Raw genomic sequence first — 23,576 nt, 5'->3', positions numbered from 1 at the left:
TGTTAGTATATACATCAACTACAAATTAGTTAATTTAACTCAATTATCAGTACATTAATAATATATGGAATGGCACAAATATAAAACCTTAGCTGTTTGCATGTGGTATAGCACATTACATTTTTACAGTCAATTAGTAAGAATTCCTTTAATAACTTCATATTCTTTCAAAAACTACAGAATGCTAATACAAAACTGGTATGCTAAAATTTTTACAAATGCTATTTTATAATATTATTTTGAGATAATGGCATCAAATAAATAACCATTTTTAAGTACTTTTTTCAGTAAGATTGTAGCTATACTTTAAAGCATACTTACATTTTCCCATACATGATTTGCCAAAATGTCTATCTGACATCCTAATTCATGCATTTCTCCACTGTACCTATGTGAAAAACAAGATGCTTTCTTAAGTTTCATCAGTTACCACAAAAAATATCCTATTTTTCTGTTAAATTGTCTTGACTTTCATTACTGAGTAATAAGCTAAAGATGTGGAGCAATGAGATGATTGTATTGGTACATCACCTGATAGATATGATTTATGTATGTTTAAAAAAATTGGACAAGCTTTCAGTAAGCATTACAATTCTTTCGTAGAGAAAAAAATCACATTTTTAATACAGTATTTTTTTCTTTAAAAAAAAAATTCAATAAAGGAAGATAAGTACTGAGTACTACATAGTTTTCATTTCTTTTATCAGGAACATTACATGCAAAGTGACATAACAAATTAATAGTAAGAAAATAAACAGAGATATTGACTTCTTTTAATTTTACTTCTCTTGCCAGCTGTAATTTTAGTGGATCAAACCTGAGAATTTAAAAAACACCATAAAGTGTGAAGTACTTAAATAAGACAATGTTAATAATATAGAAAATAAATTACAAATAAGACTGTCAAACCTTCTAGCAAACAGTTGGTAAAAGTTCTGCATCTAGATGTGTATCATATCATGGCTTCAGTATCTATACATTGACTACTATGATGAGACATGCACCCATAATATTTTACTACAAATAAACATACCTTTTGCTTACTCCTACTCATCTTGTTTTGTAACAAATATTTCTAGTAGTCTCAATGATTAGAATTTAACTTGCAAGCAAGTACCAACCTACAATATCACAAATTAAAAATTATTTAAGATACATGCTTCCTTCAGATATGAGCAAATCTAAAGGGCAAACAAAAGTCAACCACAAATAAATTTTATTATGCTTATACATTGGCAAATTTGTAATTCCATACACAAGAATAGTCTAATGATAACTTAGAGGAATTATTTTGTATCAAATAAATCTGAAGATGCACTTACCTTGTGTTTAAATCTGATAAGCCTATTGGGGTATAATTCAATTTAAAACTTCTTATTAGTATTTGTATTTTAAATAGTGTTTTCAATAATTTGAAATTCTTAGTAAAAATCTGTTTGAATTATATCTTCCTAAAAACTAAATTTTGAATACAGTAACTTTAAATTTTTAGTTTCTTAGTTAATAAAAGTTAAAATTACACCACAATCCCAGTATCTTATCATTTCAAAAGAATGTGCTTTTGGAGGTAACTCAAAATGATAATTTTCAAAATTAACATAGTTTTTACCTGAACCTCAAATAATTTTTGGAATAATGTTCTCAATTTTTGAAATGCTCATCATGTTAAACAATAACATCAAATTTTATGAATTTGTCAAGTTTTAACAATTTCTGTAAAAAAAATCACAGTCTTAGCAGTGTTTGGTGCGAAAATAGATCAGGATAAAACATTCATGATAAAACTTTACATGAAAACAGAAAGAATATCAGCCAACCATGAACCACAGAGCTATTACAAAAGCTGACATTTTCTTAAACTGAAAATGTATCTCTGATAGATACATCTCACAAAAAGCTTTCTCAATTTATACTATACTATACTGGTCCAAACTTTTGCTCACAACTAGCCTTGACACTTCACTTACATTCATACATGTTAATGTGAGATATTTGTATACTAATATGCAAATAATTATGCAGTAACCCTAGGAATGCAGCACAACCCCTATCATAACCAAAGCTTTTCCTAATCTTGTCTCTGTTAACAACTTTGAGAATGCTCAGATCACATCAAATCATTACAGAAGTGGAAAAAATGGGTAAGAAATGAGAGGTAATGTAAGTATCTGTTGGAAAGAGATTTTCAGTTTAAGAAAACGTTAGCTTGTGACACAATATCTTATCTTCTCTCACAAAATGCTAGAATCCCACACTGTACAGGTAGAGGGCCTTTTATAAGCACCCAAAGTAAAATCATAGGGTGTGAGAAGGAACTAAAAACAATACACCCATGGGAGATCACACCATTTCCAAGTTAAGTATATTCATTGCCTGTTATTAATGTGTTGCCAAATGGGCAGAAACAAAGGATGCACCTCATGAAAGTTACAGATCCCTTCTCCATGTAGAGTGCTTAGGGTGTAACAGACTGTAAATGAGAGTATGACCTTAACGAACAGCTAGTAACATCTTGAATTATATATTAGGTCCTCTACCATTCAACTCAAAAATAGATACTGGCAAAAAAAAAGAGAGGAGCTTTCATTCCGATAACCCACCTCCAACACCAGATCTATTTAGAACTAATATCTGGCCAATGGTAGAAAGGTGGAAGGCCTAGATGGGTGTTCACCTCCAATCCAAAACCTTATAGCATTGGGAATTTTTCACCCAATCCACAGTAGGAAAAAGTTACTGGATTTTACACTTGTGGGAAATTATATGTTTCATCCAGCTCCAAACAACATTGGATCGACCAAGAACCAATGTCCAGCAGATGACACGAAGAAGGACAACTATATGGGTTTACATCTCCAGATCAAACCCAACATCACTGAGATTGTATTGTTCAGTTTGCAGTAGGAGGAGGGTAGAGTAACCATTCAAATATGCATGAAGACACATGTGGCTAGTCTGGCTTTAAACAACCAATAACCAGCAGATAATAATAAGAAGGGTGCCTAGTCAAAGAGGGCAAACTGCAACATGTACATGTGTGTGTGAGTGTGTATGGTGAAGTGCCACATCCAACACCTGAGAATATCTGGAATTATACACAGAAAACTAAAAGGCTTCATTAAAAAAATATAAAAAAAGATGTGAGGAACAGCAGAATGTGATGGACAATAACCCCTTCAGGCATACGAACAGTTGTATGTGTAAACTGCAATGGAGGAAAGATGAACTGAATGGGAAATGATAGAAGGAACACACAGTAGTCAAGCCCCTCAAGAGAGGGACTGAACAAAAGCTACATCTGAAGATGAATTGTGGTTACAGACAGATGATGCATACTGGAGTGGAACTGATGGAGGAGTTTTGGAAATAAAGGAAGAGAATGGGAAAATGACATGAAACGTCAACACTTCAGAGAAAACCACTTGTGAATTGCTCAATATGAAGACACCAGCACAGCATTATATGGAGTGGTCAGAAGTATGTCAAGAACATGTGGGAGAAAATAAATAAGATAATATGCAAATTGATACCAACCTGACCAATCCTGACTGAGAGCAGACTACTACTACCAGAGGATGAGGAATAGCAAAGCAAAATTAGTTGTTTACTGAGAACAACAACAAAAGCATCTAAATCTTGGACACTCCCCTTGAGCATACAAATCTAAAAAAAATGAGGATCAGAGAATTTTTTCAGGATGGGATACCCTATCTGAGACCAAATTCAGAGTACCCTCAAAGGTCAATGTAATAAATATATATAAATGCAAGTTATGTAATGTTAGCTCAGCATGACTGGAAGGTTAATATAATAAAAAAATAAGTAAGTAAGTAAATATATAGTGTTATGAGACTTAATCTACTTAGGCTAAACATTTGTAATTTTGTGTTATAATGTGTAGTCATTCTAGTACAAAAAAAGCACAACTTATTTTTATTTTATAATTTTTATTATGGTTACAAGGTTAGTCAGAGTTAGAGTATAAAAAATTAATAAAAAATATGAAGTCTTACTGAAAACAAAAGTTTGAAATGTATTTAGATTTTAGAGATTATACAAATATTTGTGGGAGAAATAATAGTTTTTTAATCATAACATGAAATCACTTTTCATTCAGACTAGTAATGAAACAGACTATTTTCACAAAGTAGTAAAAATATTTGATTAAAAAATCTATTTTTTATACAAAATACTTGTGAATTTTACTAAAAATTTACCAAATTTTGTGAAGATACACGTTATATCAAAAGTTATAATTCAAATACTTAATGTGTGCAAATGTGTAGATGAATTTGTGTATACTATAGCAAGCCCATAGTGAAAGGGTTAAGGTAGAAGACCAGACTAATTTAAATCATTTTCAGAACCCATGAATCTAACATCAAGAACCTCCAAACATGGACAAATTGGCTTTAACCTGAGAAGGGTAGTCAGAGTAAAACAAATACAAGAAAAAGTAACTGAAGTATTGGAGTGTGATTCCCATAAAGAGAGAAGCAACATCAAATACTGTGAGTCCAAATAAAGGAAGCTGGATTGATGATAAGCAAATGCATGAATATCCATAATATGTGGGGACTGATGCATACTGACCATGACTTGCATGAATCCACTTTTGCAGGAAATGACCCAAAGCCCAAGAAGGGTAGGGGTGGAACCCTAGGAAAATAGGAGATAAAGACAGAACATAAGATACCTGAAAAATTCCACAAAAGTAGAAGGAAGTTTGTGCAAGTACCCCAAAATGACACATGATTGAGAGGCATATTCAGGAGAGGGAAAATGCTGTCCAAATCCATTTCTTCTCAAAAGCAGATATGAAAGAACAACCACCAGTTTTTTCTGATTGTTGCATGAAAATGGTCAATTCTTAATGGAATAAAACCATCACTTCATAGGCTGGGAATTGAAGTTCTGATCCTTTGGATGTGGTTGTTATTTCCACTGCAGTAGTAACAGCAGTTATAGTCATAACCACCAGAAAATGTGAGTGCATAACTTTTGAAATTGAAAGAGAAGATAAAATAATTCGTAACTTTCCAAAAGAAGAAATAAAAACGTTAAATAACAATGTAACTGAAAGAAAAAAAATTAAATGTAAAGTATTGTGCATAAGTTAATCAAACTGGAATTGAAACACATCTATTCAATAAGATTGCCAATCAAGAAGTGGTTAACAGCTACAAGATTAATTATGATAGGTTGTGTTGCACTCCTGTTGGTGGAGGAATGATGCATAATCATATACATATTAGTATGCAGATATCTTATGTTAAAATATGTGAGGTTAAGTGGGAGTATCAAAACTAGTAGAGAGCAAAAATTTGTGCAGCAGTATAAATCAAGAAAACCTTTTGTAAGAGGTTGGAAGATATATCAGAACTACTGTCCTTATGTCTACAAATCTTATTCATCTAAAAACCTTATATGAAGATTGAAAAGATATAAGTCTATCATGAACCATAGAGCTATCACAAAACCCAATCCTTATTTCTACAATTTTATTTGGGTTTCCATTTTTTTATTTTACAAGAAGACCTAAGATGAAAAAGTTGGGTCTAAAAATGATGGCAATGTTTTCTCCTTTCGCTACTCAAAACAAGCAATACACACATGTGGTGATCACAAACATTTTTTTATGCATACACAAGTTTTGACCATTTATGCAGGAAATTTAAATATTTATCCTTCTTAAATTATACTTATAAATGGTGGCAAAAACAAATCAAAATCTAAATTAACATTCTGGATTTTTATTTTTTATTACTTTATCCAAAACAAATATTATGGTTACTAGTTAAAGGAATTTTTAGCACCAGTCAAACTGCAGACTCTTCTCCCTCCTATCCCAGCCAGTTTGTCAGTGTAGTGCTGTTCTTAAGTTTCAACCACTTACTTATTTAGCTGCTATGATTTTTTCTATTTCTTGTTACAGTTTTATACACGATTTGTATCAAAGAGAATTTTTGAAAACTAGGCTGAAAAGGATTAACAGTAAAAAATTTCCCTGTGCAAATGGTCTATGAAGAAATTTTATTTCAACTTGTAAAATATAACTGACTTTGATTATAAATCTATACTCACCTAGCATAACCCCAAGTGCAGAGTGTAACCAATGCAATACCCATCAACAGATTGGAAAAATTTGTCATAGAGTGCACTCCCATGATACCAAATATCACAGAAAAAAGGTACATAATTAATACCACAGCAAACAGAGTGGCTGGTGTGCGTGCTGCAGCAAAGATATTTTTACTTTCATTATGCTTATGGAAGATCTCGAAAGCTTCTTGAATTTCCTGAAATAATAATAAAAATTACCATAAAACTGTCACCAAAAACACTACAAGATTTATATTTCTAAAAATGAACACACAATAATTGTAAAGAATTATCTGCTAAAACTGTTTGAAAGAACAATTGCAGAGACTGTTACGTGTCACTGAATTCCTTAGTACAGTGATAATATCTGTGAAATAACTGTTTAGTTTAGCAGACAAGAGCCAACACTTTAGAAACTTACAAAATTAATTCAATCTAATATATAAACTCATTGTAATTAAATGCAGATAATATTTTACCTTTTCCAACATTTCCTCATACTGTTGGGAGAATTCATTTCCACCCATCTTTCTTGTGGTATGAAATATCTCCAAACATTTCTCTCGAAGTCGCAAGTGATCCTCCTCCAATATTTGAGAATTGAGGTAAGGACGCTCTCCACCACAAGCCTTAAACATTGATTTGAAGTAACTTTTATTTTCAGCCCTTATTATGGTGTCCTTTACGTTATCAACTTCACTGTTTTGAATGGCTTTGATAAAGATTCATTTTTATTCACAGCTTTTAGTAAACTTCTTGAAACAAAGTATTAAGGAACAAGCCAGTTGAAAGTGGAAGAATAGTATGAAATAATTAAATACAAATTTGGAAAATTAGATGATTTACAATTACCATCTATATAATTACAAGAGATAGTACATCCTTCCTTTAACTTTTGTTTTCTTGCTGAGGCCAGGTCAAAGTGCACATCATGACTTCTAGTTACATTCACTTTTTTTTTCAATCAATATATGTTAATAAATTTAAAATTAAAATAAAGTATACATATTTAATAAAAAACAACAAACTATCACACTTCAATTTACTAGGTTTTAATTTCTCCCCTTTCATATTTTATTCCACAAAATATAGGCTTTTTAAGTATCCAACCAATTAGAAACACAAATGATGTATATGCATTACAGGCAATAATCTAACACATGAAACTCCTACTTTATTTATTTCCTAAATTATTAATAACTGTCAAACACACCAAACAAGCCCCAGCTCTCTCTCACTCTGACTTTATACAATGAGTGCTTATCAGCTTTGCACAGATGATGAGCATGTTCATAACCAACAGAAATAGCAGAATCTCTTCTTCAAAAAGTTAATTATCAATTGTTTAGTTTTGGTATCTTTATTTACTTCAAAAAAGTCTTTAACTGTGTGATAATTATATAAATACTTCAAAATTTATTTTTCCTTATCTGTAGCTTAAAATCTGTTCTTGTGATGAGATTTAGAAGGTTATAGAAACCAACAAAGTTGGTGACACAGGAAATTAGAACATCAAAATGGCTGTATGACAAAATATTGGTTGAAAATGTAAAACTTAACAACAATGGCTTTTTTAAATACATTAAGGGTAAACAAAATGTTAGATTTGGGTAGGACCCTTGAGGAATGATAAAGAAAGGCTCATATCTGATGATTATGAGACAGCTAGGTTATTCATTTTCACTTCAGTTTTAGCTAATAAAAATTTAAGCAATATTCCACATTAATCGGTGTGGGGGGGGATTGTCACATCAGTTATTTGAAAAGTTTTGGAAAGTCTGTTAAAGGATGATTTGCAAAGTTATTAGGTTGAGGAATAATTCGTGAGCGTTTTTAAATAATTTCATTCAAGCATTACATGCAAGACTATACAATACTTCAATGCATGAACACATTACACCCAAAACATTTATTATGATACTTTATTTCATGTAATACCTAGGTATATAGTATGCATTGTTGTAAACGAAATTGCAAGAAATTAAATGCGAAAAGTAGATGGTGTCGAAAATGCTCAATTTTGTCCACTTGACATTCCATTTAATGAGTTGAAAATGAAAGCAAAAATTAAAGACATGAAAATCAAACACACCATCTATTAGAGCAAAAAATTATCTACCAAATGACATGAAATAATTTGCGAAAGCGTTTCATTTATGAATATATTTTTTTTAACTTGAAAAAACGGTCACGAATTATTCCTCAACCCAATATTTAACAAAGTTTAGAATTTTGCTGGATCATGAAGATGGTTTAAATAAGGGAAAATCTTATCTTACAAATCTTTTGACATTCTTTTAAAAAGTTACTGCTTATGTATATGAGGGCAAAAAATTGCACATTTGATATATCTGGATTATCAGAAAGCATTTGACAAGATACCACATAAAGGCTTGTAAAAATATTATCTCTTTAGGTGTGGGAGATAAGTTAGAAAATTGGATGGAAGAAAGCAGAAGGTTGTTACAAATGGAGTTCAGTCACACTGGATTAATTTCACAAGTGGCGTACCTCAGGCCTCACTCTTAGGAACTTTTCTCTTTTTTTAATTTATGTGAATGGTATAGATGAAGGAAAAGTCAATAAATTACTTAAATTTGCATATTATATTAAGGTCTTGGATGATGCTAGCTGTGAAGAAGATACTCTTGATTTACAAAAGATTTATATCATTAGTGAGTTGGACAAATTAATTTCAGATGTGTTTTAACTATAATAAAAGCAAGTGTTTTATTATAATTTTGATGAGAATAACGTTTTAGAATGTCATAAAGAAAAGTGATCTTGGTGTATCAGTTCATCAGTCTTTAAATCATCCAAGCAATATGCTGTTGATAATGGTAAATCAAATGGGATTTTAAGTTGTATCTACAAAAATACTGAATACAAATCTAAAGAGGTTATGATTTCATTGTATAGATCAATGGTTGGGCCATATTTGAATACTGTGTTTAGTCTTGGGCTCCTTGCCTGAGAAAAGACAATGAATTGTTGGAAAAGGTTCAGATAGGGGTTACTAGAATAGTACTCAGGATGGAGGGGTTGTCATACACGGAGAGCCTAAAATCTCTCAAATTGTTTCATCTTGAAAAACGAAGAGTTAAGGGGTTCTTATTAAGGTATTTAAGATTGTAAAGGAAATTGGTAGTGACGATGTATCAACTTTTTTCATATTTTATAGTGAGAACAGTAGGACTAGGGAACACAAATATAAATTTTGGCAAGGTAGGAGTCATTTTCAGCTAAGAAAGTTTAATTTTTCTTTGAGATAGGAAATTAAAGTGAGTTTAAGCCAAAGTTTGATAAGTATATGAATGATAAGGGCTGACTAAGTTTGTTTTTTTTTAATAATTATTTTAGTTTAGTTTAGAAGATGGAACAGCCAAGATGAACCAATAGGTCCCATGTTGCATCAAAACATTATGTTACCTTATATTGTTTGTGTTACAAAATTCATACTCTACAACTAAATTAATTTTTTTGGAGACCTATATTTATGAGACTCAATTCAGCTTACATAAAAATGTTTATTTGAATGTAAATTGCCTCAAGCATCAGTGAGTGCTACAAATCCTTGTTTTGAATTATATTTTATATTAATTTTTATATACTTCTTATAAAAGTAGCATAAAGGCAAAGATTATAAACTTGTAACTTTGGCTAAATAAAACATCTTATCATTACTTAATTTGATTCTATATAGCAGAATACCTACAATCATGTGGTATTGACTTTAGCTCTACAGGAAATAGCTAATGGGCTCCTGTTGTGATTTACTGCTTCAAATGTTAGCAATAAAACCACAAGATTAAAATGTTAACAAATGAAAGTGCAACAAAATGCTTTATTTATGATTAATAATGAAGTGAGTGCAGAAGAAAAAAAACTGCAGTATTCATTGTATTCCATATTATTCAACCTTTTCCTTTCACTGCATATTGATGATATTGATGAAATGAAACAAAGTATTCTCATTTTTGGCATGAAAATCACCTTTCACACATACTGACTTAGTAAAGGGTTCGGAAAGTCACAAACAAACCTGTGATAAAAAAAATTATATGAAATATTTGCTTTTGTGCACAAGACTTTTTAATGTTTATTAAAAGCTTATAAAAGTTTGTGAAGATACACACATAATAAGTTATAGTATATATCACTTCACAAAAACAGGCTTAGTCCAATGTACTAACAGCATTCTTACTGCATTTAATCTCAAAGTAAAAATAAAATAAAAAAGATTCTTCATGATTATAAGAAACATAATAACTTAGTCATATACAATCTCTTATTGCCAGATAGAGTTGTTATGAAATTTGGAGTAATAATACTTACAATGTACTTGTATGAAGAGTTTCACAAAACATTTATGAACCAGTGAAACAAATATGAAATATATTCTATTTACATATGTATTAACACTAGTGGCACTTTGTTAAACAATATACATTAATGACGTGATACAAGTATCATCTAAATTTCTGAACATTAATTAGTCAGTAAACACTTTTCTCTAATTTATCTAACAAGTATTTCTAATATACCTTTGTCTACAATTAGAGAACTGTATGTATATGAAATTTTACATGAAAAAAAAAAACAGTAAATGAAATGATACTCCAAGACTTAGAGTTGAACCCAGGATCTCTGGTTAACAGAGCAATTCCTCTACCACTAAAATATCTCATAAGTATAAAGTGTTCCCATTACTCTTCACAACTTAAATGTACTGCAGTCAAATAAGAGTATCCAGCTGTGAACAATGTTACTTTGAGAAATCTTTGCTTCACCAAAATAAAACATGTCTCTACTTTTTTCTTGTTGTATGACCCAAAGGAAAATGACAAATCAAAATAACCTGAACAATAATAATAAAGATGGTAATTATGTAGTAGTTAACAACATAATAAGAACAATAATGCTGCACTTTAAACTTCCTTAAAAGTTAATAAACAAAAAGGAAGAAATTTTTACAGAACACAAATGAGACTGTAGTAGTTGTATATGTATACACATATATAGAAATAAAATTATTTTAGTTTGTTGAAATGGCAGTTCAGCTACAGAGTACTACTACTGTGGAGATCAGATCTCTTGTTATCAAAAAATGACCTGTTTGTAATAGGGTAATTCATCTCTAGTATGTCCAACAAGAATGCATGTGCAGGGTCATGTATTCATTTCCAGTCTTTGCCAGTTTGTGTCTTTACTGGATCAACAATCCCAAACATTACTCATGTCTCACATAAACAAGCCTTTACCTTTCATTTTCAATTTAAGATTTGATTTTACACAATTTTTTCAAGTACATCATACTTGACATTTCTAAACAGAACTAGTTTTAAAAAATATATAACCTTTTCCATTCCAGAACAATAATAATCTTTAGCACTGGCCACTGCAGCAAGGTTGTTTGCTTCAGCTGTTGCCTAAAAAAAGAAATATACACACAATTTGTAACACTGCAATAAGGCATTTTAAGAAAAACATATTCCAGTTTCATTTGAAATTACATATACATATAGCTGTAAAATGCTAAAATAAACCTTCAAATTTGAAATACCTTAAAAATAATTATGTCCTTACTTTATTCTTTCATAAAATATATGCAATCAACTACAATAATGAATAAATCAAATACAGTTTAAGCTAGTCTAAAAGAAATATTATGGTAAGTGAATGTTGGAAATATATTTACCTAAAGAAAATTAAAAGAAATCTCACATCCTGCATTGCAGTTTTCTGTTACATATGCTGTTACTTACCTCTAACATAGATTTGGGTTCTGGAAGTTCATCTCCTTTGAAAATATTTGTGTAAGCCTGGAAAATAAATGGAAATCTTATATTTGCATATGGAAGTTTAACACGTGGTAATTTTTTGTACAAGTATTTTGATTAAAAACACACTGAGTAAAATATAACAAATCTAAAATAGATCACAAAATAACTATACTTTAAATGCCAGTTTTACTTTACACAGTGAATGCTTCAGTTTAATGAGATGACTGAGACATTGTAACATGCTTATTCATCATTTCAAAATCTTATTAGACCAAAGGATAACTTTATGAGCAAGTAAACTTTTTATTATTTGTAATAATACATAAAATTCCATGGGCAATATTGAACTATTTCATGAACATCAGTCATTTCTGCATACAAAAAATATGCCAACAGAAAGACTTTAAAAAGTTTACTTCAGAATAAATTCTAAGAAATAATTACTTCACAAATTAGTTTTTCAAACTGTACTTACCTTTTGACAAATTAAGTGTTAAGTTACTTTCTTTTTTTATTTTTACATTTGTAACAAAAAATAAAGTGTAAACAACCTTCATTCTGTACAGTCTGTAATGATGCATTAACTTTTACTCCAGCGTTCAATAAAACATTTTTTTTAACCATAATAAATGTTTTGCTATTAAAATATTCATTAAAAACAGTTAAAGTTTGAAATAATTTAAGACTATTATATTTTATAACTAAACATTTAATCTACTTTTTATGACAGTTTCTTAATTAGATGCTTAATAAGTGCTCGTACATAAAGAACTAGAATGCTTAATATAAACTTGTAATGAATGGATTATGTCTTTGTTTCTCACACTTATTAATGTATCTCTGCAACACAAATAACTTCCACTCTTTTAATTTCTACACTTTTATAATTGTAAGTTATTTGAAAGCTGAAATGGCAATAATATTTTGCAATTCAGGCTTAACAATTACTGGACAATATGATGATGTCTACTTTACACAGTTATTTTGTAAGTGTTTACAACATCTAATAACATACAACTAGAACAAGCAACAATACAGTTTTACATTATATACACTATTCTAAACAAGTCAGTAAACATCATATGATTGTTGGAATATTATAGTAATAGCTCAAATATATACTTACCATTTAATAACCTGCCACCTGATGCAACAAAGAGTATTCATAACAAAATATTATTTCTAAATTGTGTCACAATATGTAATTACAGTTTCAATTCTTTACATAAATAACAAGACAGCTGTCAACAGAGAAAGATGCAAATCCTTATGAATGGAACAAGACATTTAGGGGAAGAAGGTAACCAGCTGTGAAGGTTGGAGAGGAAAGATCATGAAGTGAGGAGGATTGTCATGGAACAAAAAGGCAGTGTACAAACCCCAGATGGTAGCAGTACATGAATACAACAATGTAGGGGCCCTGACAGGACACAGAAGTCTATCTGGGTCTGGTTAAGGGTAAATATGGGATATAAAAAGAAGGGAAATAGGTAAAAAGGAAGAACAATACTCCTAAGCTGTCAAGAATTTGGGAAGAAAGGAATAATTGAGATGAAAAAGAATATAGATCAGGTGATAAAGGATATGTGGGACATCAGCAACAAACAAACTGAACCACTGAAGTCCCCAGCCAAGAAATATGTCTTAAGAGACAGGTGAAACAAGAAGCATGAGGAAAGTGGTTTGAACAGAGGTAAATGAGGGCACTGATGACTACACTGATGTCTCAATCTAGAAGGGCAGGACAGCTTGGAAGACTATGAGTCCAGAAGGAATGCATGAGCATGGTAAGAACAAAGGAAATGAAACCCTATGGTATTTGGAATAATGAGAATTATGGGATACAGCTACTTAATATCAGGAAAGCGAAAACACTGAAGACCCATGATCAAAGAGACAGGTGAGGAATTTTGCTACAAGAGCCACAGAAGACTTGTCAGTGGGAAATCCCCTGTTAGCAGACCAAAAGCAGAAGACTTTGTACTTGCACTGGTATAATTCTATGGAAGACGACTATAAGCAACTAGCTAACAAGGAGGAAACTTGATGTGTAAAACCAGACTTGACTTGCCAAGGATTGGAGAAAAGCTAGATGTGAAGACTCAGAATGGTAAGTCTGGGATGTATAATGTGGGATTAAGTTTAACAAAGAAGGGAGGGATAAAGTGGAAAAGGGACAAGTGGTCATAGGAGAAGATGCTGTAACTTGGGAAATCAAGGCTGTGCTGGCTAATAGGATGCAACCAGGAGGACCTAACAAGAAGTGAAGTGACAACAGAAAACACCATATGAAACAATAGGACAAAAGAATATATATAAAAGGTATTTGTGTGATCAATCCTGGCTGAAGACATTGACCACAAAGCCTGTGATGTCAACCTATGATCACAATTTGGTGCCTGTGTTGTTTCATTTTTATTACATGACATGTACATTTCTGAGTGGTCACATCTATGTTTTCTTGGGAATGTTTTGAAGATGTAACCAAGACACTGTATATAATACTCACTGAATGGCTGCACAAGCTACATATACATTAAAAAGCAACATTTAAATGAGGTTGTTTCACCATTTACAGATTTAATAACCTTGAAATTCATCATACATGGATGACAATGGATCACGTACACTCTGTGATTTTACTAGTCAGCAAATTCCTGTAATATAATTACAACAAAATAATATATCAATTACTTTCTTTTATGAGGCCTAGTATCAGTGCTCAATGTCAAGGGACTAATATGTAGAACACTTTTACACTGAACCAATGTGATACTTTTCAGAGTTTTTTCATTTATATATTATTTTTTATTGTGCATGTTTGTGCTGACATACTCTTACTAGGTTACTATTTTGAGAAGATGATTACTGAGCTTTTATGTAATCTCTGACAATTAATCTTTAAGTGTTTCATTAATTCACAATGTACTATTATAGATGAAATAAAATTTATTAACTCAGTGATGTGTATGCTTTTATTGAGAAATAGAAAGAAACCAACAGTATACTCTACAATTAAGACAAGTTTCAGTTAAGTTTTGGATGTGATAATCAAAGGTAATTGCAATGTTACAGTAAAACATGTGTAGAAGGTAATCTGGAATGTATTGGAGAGGTTATATTCTTTGGTGGAAAGACTATGTGATTTATGCTTTACATCTGAAGAACTAAAATTAATTTGAAACAGGTACTTACATCTGAAATACCTTCCCAAGTGCCTTTCCATAACCAAATTTTTATCAGGAGTACAACTTTCACCTAAATCTAACCTTTGATGGGAAGACAGAATTGATGTAAGATCCCCTGATGCATGCACAGTAAGTCACATGGAAGATGGTAGAATGGAGAATAATGAGTAAGTGATGCATATTCTGCAATGTGTAGTCACATTAGTGCAAAACCAACAAAGAGATGATGTTCTCAGTATTTCAGAGGAAAATACCTGTTTGAAGTTTAGATAAATTCTCTAAATAAGTAACATGAAATAATAAAAGGATCTAACATTTCAAACCATAGAAAAAATATTGCAGTTTGTCTAATAGGACTTGTATATGTGCAAAAACTCGTAATCTCCATATAAAAAATACCTAGATACACAGACTGCTTTATTTTATTTTCCTAATACCTGTAAAGTAATAGAAGTACTACTGTTTGACAAAAAGAAAGTGCTGATATCTGATAATAACATTTTACATGCATAAAACTAGTCAAGCTAGAAAAACAGGGTCAGCCACACAAAAATGTAATATATATTTTTTTATATATACAAAAGCCAAGTTAGATAAATGTCAAACACTAATGATGTAATATAAAAATAGGCAAATTAAGCAAGAAAACTTGGTTCCCTTTTCAAATTCATACACATGTTGTTCCAGTTGTGATAAAAAAGAAAAAAGAGAGTCAAGTCTTCCTCATTTTTTTTTAACTTGCCAATTTTTACATTACATATTTACAGGTTTTAACTTAGTTCTAATTTTGGTATTACATATTTTTGCACACGATACCTTTATTCTAATTTGGCTGTTTTTGCACATGTAAAACATTTTGTCAAACATATCATTAAAATTAAGACAGAAGAGCATGAGAACCTTACCTTGAAGTATTCCACAAGTTCCCTGGAAGTAATTTTGTGTCCATTTATTTCTTTCACAACTAAATTCTTTGGGTCAAGAAGTAAAGGCACTAAAACTTTCAGCTGATTTTTAAAGTCTGTTTCAATATCTGTATTTAACAATTACACAATTCAGTGACTCATCATTTATAATATTTATAGAAAAGATTCAAATATTTATTAATCTTCTTCAATTATTACTCATTTAAATACCAAACTCAAAAAATTTTCATAGAATGTCTTACTTTTTGCACTCCAATAAATCTGGATAGAGAAATATTTTTGAACTTACAAGAGATGGTGGTATTGGAAAATTCCAAGTCATGGTTTTGTCTATGAATTATTTGTATGCTTGTGTATGTATTAAATCATAATTATCTGGAAATGAATTATAAAATTTTGAAAGAAGAGCAACATTTAATACTCCATAAAAGAAGATATCAGGGTTTCATTAACTTTCCAAGTATGGGTTGGTCATACAATACAAGTTAGAAAATTGTAGCACTTAACATATTGGAACTCTCAATTTTATAAGTTCATCATGAAATTTGGCCAGCATTCAGTAAATATTGCAATTTAATTGTATAAAAAAAAAAAGAGAATTTTTTGAATTATTTATGTTATAAATTTTTTTGTGAATTTCTGAAACCTTTACTGAATCATTCTGAGAACAAAGTGATTTACATACTAATAATAAGAATAGTTCTTGTGATCATAAACTTCATACTTCATTTTCACAATCTCTACAGACACTTTAAGAATAACAAAAGTCTATTAAAGAAAAAGTTTGCCTTTAATTCATTATTTCCTGTATCCTAACACTAACTGTGGCTAAATCATCAATGACATAAAATTGTGAAAATTATAACATAAAATAAATACCCTTTTTTTCTGTTTTCAAAAATTATTTGCTACCATATCATCAATTTCTTTATATTCAGAATTTCAAATTTTTACATTTATTTTAATTTTATAATTTTATTGCATGGCTCATATTCAGTTTTCATGCCTTAAGAGTGGCATCTTCAGATGAAAAATTTCCATACACACATGTGTATGCACATACAACTTTGGACTAATACACTTAATTAACCCAAGTTTTGTTTTCTCTAAGCACTTTCAACATAAAAAAAAATTACTTCAACTTACTAATATGAATTTTGAAATATAAATAATAAATAATTTACTAAAACAGAATGTCCAGAAACAACTGTACCTTCATTGGTATTCTAAGCAGGTTATTTCAGATAAAAAGAAAAATCATGATATGGCATCAACATCAACTTTCATAATGGAATTCCTCAACTGATCTGATTTTTGTTGGTACCAATTCAAAAAGGACCATTGTAAGTTTAATGTTTAAAATAAGCTCTTTCTATTGGTTATAAGCATGCACATCAAATAGTTGCACATGATTTTGAAAACTGTAATAAAAGCTAAGTATAAATGTGCAGGGTTTCTGTCATAGATCGAGAAAATTTATTTCCCATTACAGGAAGGGAAGGAGTTTGCACATTCATAATATGCACTTGACCTTGTATTTGTTTATATATATATATATATATTGTCTATGATAAATAAGACAAAGTAGTTGGTACAATATTGAAGTTACACTAAACGAGGAAAATCTAGAATACAGATGTGTCACCCTAAGTCTAACACAGGTAATATGGATTTAAATGTCATTAAGCTTGGACTAATTTAAATTATAAATTAAGTGTACTTCTGCAGTGTTCTATTTCAACAGTAAATAAAATCAAAATTAAGAGTAGCAAATATTTTTATTTCTTGCTTTTAAAATTCACGTGTTATACTGCATTGTAGCCTATAGAGTGCATATTTCTTCTCATGATTCATGATGTGTGCACATTTTGCTGGCATCATGACCATAAAAACTGCAATGTTAATCATCCATTATATGATGTCATTTAAGTGTCTAGTGATGTACAGACAGATAACCCACCACTGTATAATGGTATGAATGGTTAAAAAAGGTAAATCCTCCAGGTGGCCTTCAACCCCCTTTCAGGGAAATTAATTGTCATTATACTTCTGATGGTATGCTAACAAGTTGTTGAACACCGTTTGGAAAGAATCCAAATTAATTCAAGCATATAACATAATAAACAATAATTTAAATAAGAAGTTATAATGTACCTGACTTATTAAGATAAAACTGACTGTCCATGTTTTTACTAGAAGAACAGAGTATAAATGATGTTTAACCAATACAGTCAGCTAGCCTTAACTCAGAGTCAAATAGTCTTAGCCTTGAAGTCAAATTTAATTAGGTGCAGTTTTCTTTTTTTATCATTACTTGTATAAATTGCAATAAATGTCATCTTTATACCATAAAATCTGACTGTGTGTCCTTGGCTATTCATATAAATATGTTATTTGAATAAATTCTATTTGTAACAGGTATAGCAAAACTTATATATATTCTATAAATATGGGTAATATATATATATATACTTTCCATTACATTTTAGAGGATAAAACTCTAAAACATTGCCAACACTAACATAGAATATTTTTTTTTTCTCAAATTATTGTGTAAAATAATGAGACAAAAATTTCTTTACAAATTGGCTTTTATAAATTATCTTTACCTGCTAACCGTCCATCAAAGTGAGGATTTGTTGCAACTTTTAAGCCTGGATGAGGCATCAGAAAACATCCAATATCCAAAAAACAAGAACGAATATGTCTTCTTAATTGTTGAAGTTCTGGATGTTGCCTTTCAGAAATCTGTAACAACAAGTAACACAACACATGAATGATGTTTCATTTCACTTAAATATAAATAAATAGAAACATAAGAGAAAACAAAAAGAATTTAATAAATTATAAGTTTCTTTAAAATCTTAGGTCTGCATCAATCACTATGATTAGCTGCTAACAAAATACAAAATACTACATTTTTACTCTTTATGACAGACATCCTCAGAGAAAGATCTACATCAAATTCTTTGTTTGTTTGTTTTTGAATTTCGCACAAAGCTACTCAATGGTTAACTGCACTAGCCATCCCTAATTTAGTAGTGTAAGACTAGAGAGAAGGCAGATAGTCATCACCACCTACTGCCAATTCTTGGGCTACTTTTTTACCAACAAATAGTGGGATTGACTGTCACATTATAATGCCCAGACGGCTGAAAGGACGAGAATGCTTGTTGCAATGAGGATTTGAGTTGAGTGCCTTAATCACTTGGCCATGCTCACAGCAAGCACATAAAATTTTTGTCATAACATTCTGCCATCGAAAAAAGTGAACAGGAAGTAATAACAGGGAACTTATATACAGATCTAGTAAAAAAAATGCATTGATGTAGGTGGAAAGATTTAAATCACTATGAACAATTTAGTTGGGTATAAAAGTTCAAGAAAGTGAGGTAAGATTCCTGTCAACAATCAAATGAGTAGAGAAGAGAAACTTTCATCTGGTTGAAGCTACATTTTGTGAGTGGTAAGTATCAAAAAACTCATATTTTATAAAAACAACAATTATTTTTTGCACAATTCTAAAAATGAGATTGTTTGCAGTCTCAAAATTATAATAAAATAAAAATAATTTACTGTAAAAAGTAAAAAAAAGAAAAGAAACAGTTTCATACATGCTATATTTGATATATTTTACCGTATCATTCTCAGGAATGTAATGTTTTGCAAAAAACATTTATTTATACCATTAAAAAATCACCAATTTATGTAATAAAAAATTTCAGGTCATCTTCAGGCAACATTTCTATTGGGTCCATCATCCTTATTCAATATTTTAGATTTGCTTTTTTATATTTAATCATCTCATGTATTTTAAAATTGTGTAAAAAATAATCCTTATTTTTATAAAGTATGGGATTTTAACAGTTAACATTACACAAGCACCAATGAATTTTACCTACACACATTATAACAAGATCTTGGAGAAACCTAAAATAATAAACAAGTCAGATATAGTTCTTAAAAACAATCAGGTGGAAGTAGTAAATAAAGGATTAGGTTTACTCAAACTGTCAAGCATTTAAAAGAAAGAATTAATAACAGATGTAGAAACTAATTTAAATAAAGCGATAGATGAGAACTAAAAATATATTTAGAACTGAATGTCATAAACTTTCAATCCCGTGGAGAATGTACAAAATGCAGATATAAAAACCTTGAAATTAAGACACAATAAAGATATTGTTATTTGAAGGCAGGTAAAGGAGGGAGGACAAATTACTGTACTTAACAAATGTAACTACATTAAAGGTATGGGAGAATTAGTAAATGAGAGTAATATGAAAAATGTAACTATAATCCTACACATAAATATCATGAATTAGTAAAAACAAGTGTTCAAAACTGTGTAAAAGATGGAGTGGAGAAATTATTATTTCCAGCTAATATTATTATTCTGAGATTTTATATACTTCCAAAAATGCATAAAATAAGTAATAGTTTTCAACCTATAGTATCGACTGTAGGTACATCATCACACCAAACAAAAAAATACAGAGCTCAGAAGCATTCTTGTTTGAAAAACAAAAATAAATATAATTTAAAATGTTTTAGAATTTATAGAGAAAATAAAAATGTGAAGTCGAATAAAGAAGATTTGATGTAGTTTTATTATTTACAAAAGTAGAAGATGCAATTAAGTGTTTCAAAAATACACTGTTACAAAACAAAGGTTTGTGTAAAAGCCATAGTTTCAGGTTAACAATGACATTTACATACAAAATAAAGGGTTAGCAATGGGATCTCTACTTTTACCATTATTATGTTACTTTTACATGGATGCATTTGAAACAATAGTCAAATAAGTGCAAAATGTAGATCTGATATTTAGAAGTGTTTCAACAAGAGAATATTTTATCATTATTTCCATTTTCTGAGGCAAATTCTTTCATGTCATTAGAGAATGCAAATTTCAGTACTATGGTAATGCATCATTGACCCATGCTGACAAATGAATAAGCCAATGAAAAATTTTTTATTCTTTAGAATTCCCATACACTTGTACCAAGTGAACATCATAAATATTCTGCTTTAATGAACATACTGACCAGCTCTGGGGTCTGAAATAACTGTCATGGTACCACAGTGTCTTAACTATATAGAAAGAAGCTAGCATATGGTACTGGTATATGCTATAAAAAATCAACTTAATAGCACTCCATAAATAAGCCTCGATAAAAACTATACATTAAATTTTCTTGTCATGCCATGGCCTAAAAAACTGTCAGTAGCAAACAGAGTTCACATAAAAGTTTTACGTGATGCTGGATGGACTCTCCAACAAATTGCTGCAGATTTGAAATGCTCCCCAAACACTGTCGAGCACACCCTAGATCATGAGACTGAGACAGATAAGTTTGAAAATATGAAAGGAAAACAAAGAACACCTAAACTTAATGATACTGATGTTAAGTAACTTTGTTTATGCAGCCTTCAGGACAGAAGTAAGACTGCTATTGATCTTAAGCATGAGATAAACAACCATGTACCAAATTACAAAAAAGTGTCTAAATCTACAATATCAAGAAGACTCAATGAGAATGGAATATTTGGTCGTGTAGCAGTTAAAAATCCTGTACTTTGATGTCCAAATATTCTCAAGAAATTGAACTTTGCTAAAAAAGTACCAAAACTGGACTGTTGATGATTGGAAAAGGGTATTATGAACAGATGAGTCCAAGTTTGAAATATTTGGTTCAAAACATAGGTTGTAAGTTTGTAGCTTTGAGAAGTGGTTTTCTGCTGATGTGACAGGAGATATTTGCAAAATTTGATTAAATATATTGCAACAATGCCTGAAAAACTGTCTATAGATAATAAAGCAAAAGCTTGATACACAAAATATTAACTCTTTTTCTGAATTCAAGCACTTCCACTAAGTTTTTGTTGTGCTAAATATGAAGATTAATAACATTTTGATCATTCAACTGGAATTTACCTTCCATTGTTCTTTTAAAGTAGTGTGAAATGTAATTTTTGATTTTGTACTAACAATTTTGCAGAGCATTGTATGTAGATGACACATTCTTGGTGTGGAGATATGGTAATAAGGCATTAACATAGTTTGGATACTATATGTATGGTACAGTACCATCTATATAATTTACCTATGAAATTGATAAAATGACAATTTGCCTTTTTTTAGCCATAGCATAACAGCTTATAGAATGAGACAATGTGTTTTCTCATGTACAAACTTTTAACTCATAGTTCTGTCATCTCTTGAGATCCAATTACAATTTTGAAACCATGAGATCAAACACTTTTGACTGATGTATTTGACCATATCTCAGGTCTCACAGATTAATTTATTCTATAGCTCTATAAAAGAATTTCAATTTCAAAATGAGTAATAAAGTAAAACTGGTATATGCATGCCTCAAGCTTCGTATTGTTAGAGCACAAAAAATATAGCTAACAAAAAGTTCTCAGATATTAATTTACTCTAATCCTGACTAAAAGAATTTCAAGTTCCACAGATAATAAGGATTCTCTCCTGTTTCAGATGTATTGGTAATGAGGTATGAACAAGGGGGATTTAGATAAAAATAAACATATATGTAAATAAACATATACTTGAAAGTGGATTTAACTCAATTATTGTAGGTAAAGCAGTTAAAAAAAATCATTAATGCTTAAGGTAATAAATCAAGGTATTTTACCTTAAAACCCAGTTGGATAAAATCTGATTACTTAGAATTAAGCACAAAGCTACACAATGGACTATCTACAATCTGCCCACCATGGGTACTAAAACATGGGAGAATAAATAAAACTAAAAATAAATTACTAGTTTTGCCAAGTGTTTCAGGACTAACTATTAGTTTATTCAATGTGTTTAAAAAACATCAAATTTTCACTCCATATTTAAACCAATAAATAGTATAAAACAAATTTTAGGTAATACTATAGATAATATACTGTTAACAGAAAAAGTTGGGATTCATAAAATTGAAAAACAAAACAATCTAAAATATAATTTAGCAAAACATAAGGATAATATAAGAAAAGAAAAGACTGAAAATTTGACCATAGCAGAACATGTACAAAAAACACAACATAAGGTATTATGGGAAGAGTGATAATTGCTCAACCATAGGGTATTAGACACAATAATGTGCATGAATCATTAAAAATAACAAAGTTAAAAAAAAAACAGTATGAATTATTAAATAGAGATATACATCTAACAATTGTTTCTAATTGTATGCCTATTTTAATATTATATGTTATTTATTATTTAAAATAGTTTGTTGCTATCAATATTTAAAGAAATTCCTCCACCTTGTTTCATGTAAATTATCATCACTGGTAATCACTCTTGGATTCAAGCAACCACGTTCATGAAATAGTTAAAATAGATTTTTTTTTGCTTACAATTATTCGAAATGTTTCATTATTATTTTCTTTTAACACCTGTATACATACTGTTTCAGTTTATTAACTTTCTTAGCTAATTTAGCCTCTACTTTGAAACCAATATTAATATTACATATATTTCTGTAAATTAGTAAACACAATTTGCATCTTTTGACATTTTTTTAAATGATATCTCTGACCATCTTTTAAGATTCCAG

General features: G+C 30.1%; 1 protein-coding gene across 5 annotated transcripts in view; it reads right to left on the bottom strand.

Moving 5' to 3' along the window:
• Positions 1-23,576, bottom strand: part of LOC143222970 (atlastin-2-like) — a 59,881-nt gene that overhangs the window by 3,502 nt on the left and 32,803 nt on the right. For 4 of the 5 annotated variants that reach the window (XM_076450247.1, XM_076450248.1, XM_076450250.1 and 1 more), the window contains exons 8-14: positions 18,609-18,747; positions 15,979-16,106; positions 11,868-11,924; positions 11,460-11,531; positions 6,582-6,731; positions 6,085-6,299; positions 322-388 (exon numbers count right to left, since the gene is read on the bottom strand). In XM_076450247.1, the coding sequence (XP_076306362.1) occupies positions 322-388; positions 6,085-6,299; positions 6,582-6,731; positions 11,460-11,531; positions 11,868-11,924; positions 15,979-16,106; positions 18,609-18,747 (828 nt within the window). Of the gene's footprint in view, positions 1-321; positions 389-1,322; positions 1,345-6,084; positions 6,300-6,581; positions 6,732-11,459; positions 11,532-11,867; positions 11,925-15,978; positions 16,107-18,608; positions 18,748-23,576 lie in introns of all 5 variants that reach the window. The other variant, XM_076450252.1, reaches the window with a different exon arrangement.

Source organism: Tachypleus tridentatus, chromosome 8 (assembly GCF_004210375.1).
Source record: "Tachypleus tridentatus isolate NWPU-2018 chromosome 8, ASM421037v1, whole genome shotgun sequence".
Classification (NCBI taxonomy): Eukaryota; Metazoa; Arthropoda; class Merostomata; order Xiphosura; family Limulidae; genus Tachypleus; species Tachypleus tridentatus.
This window is presented reverse-complemented; position numbering and strand designations above follow the sequence as displayed.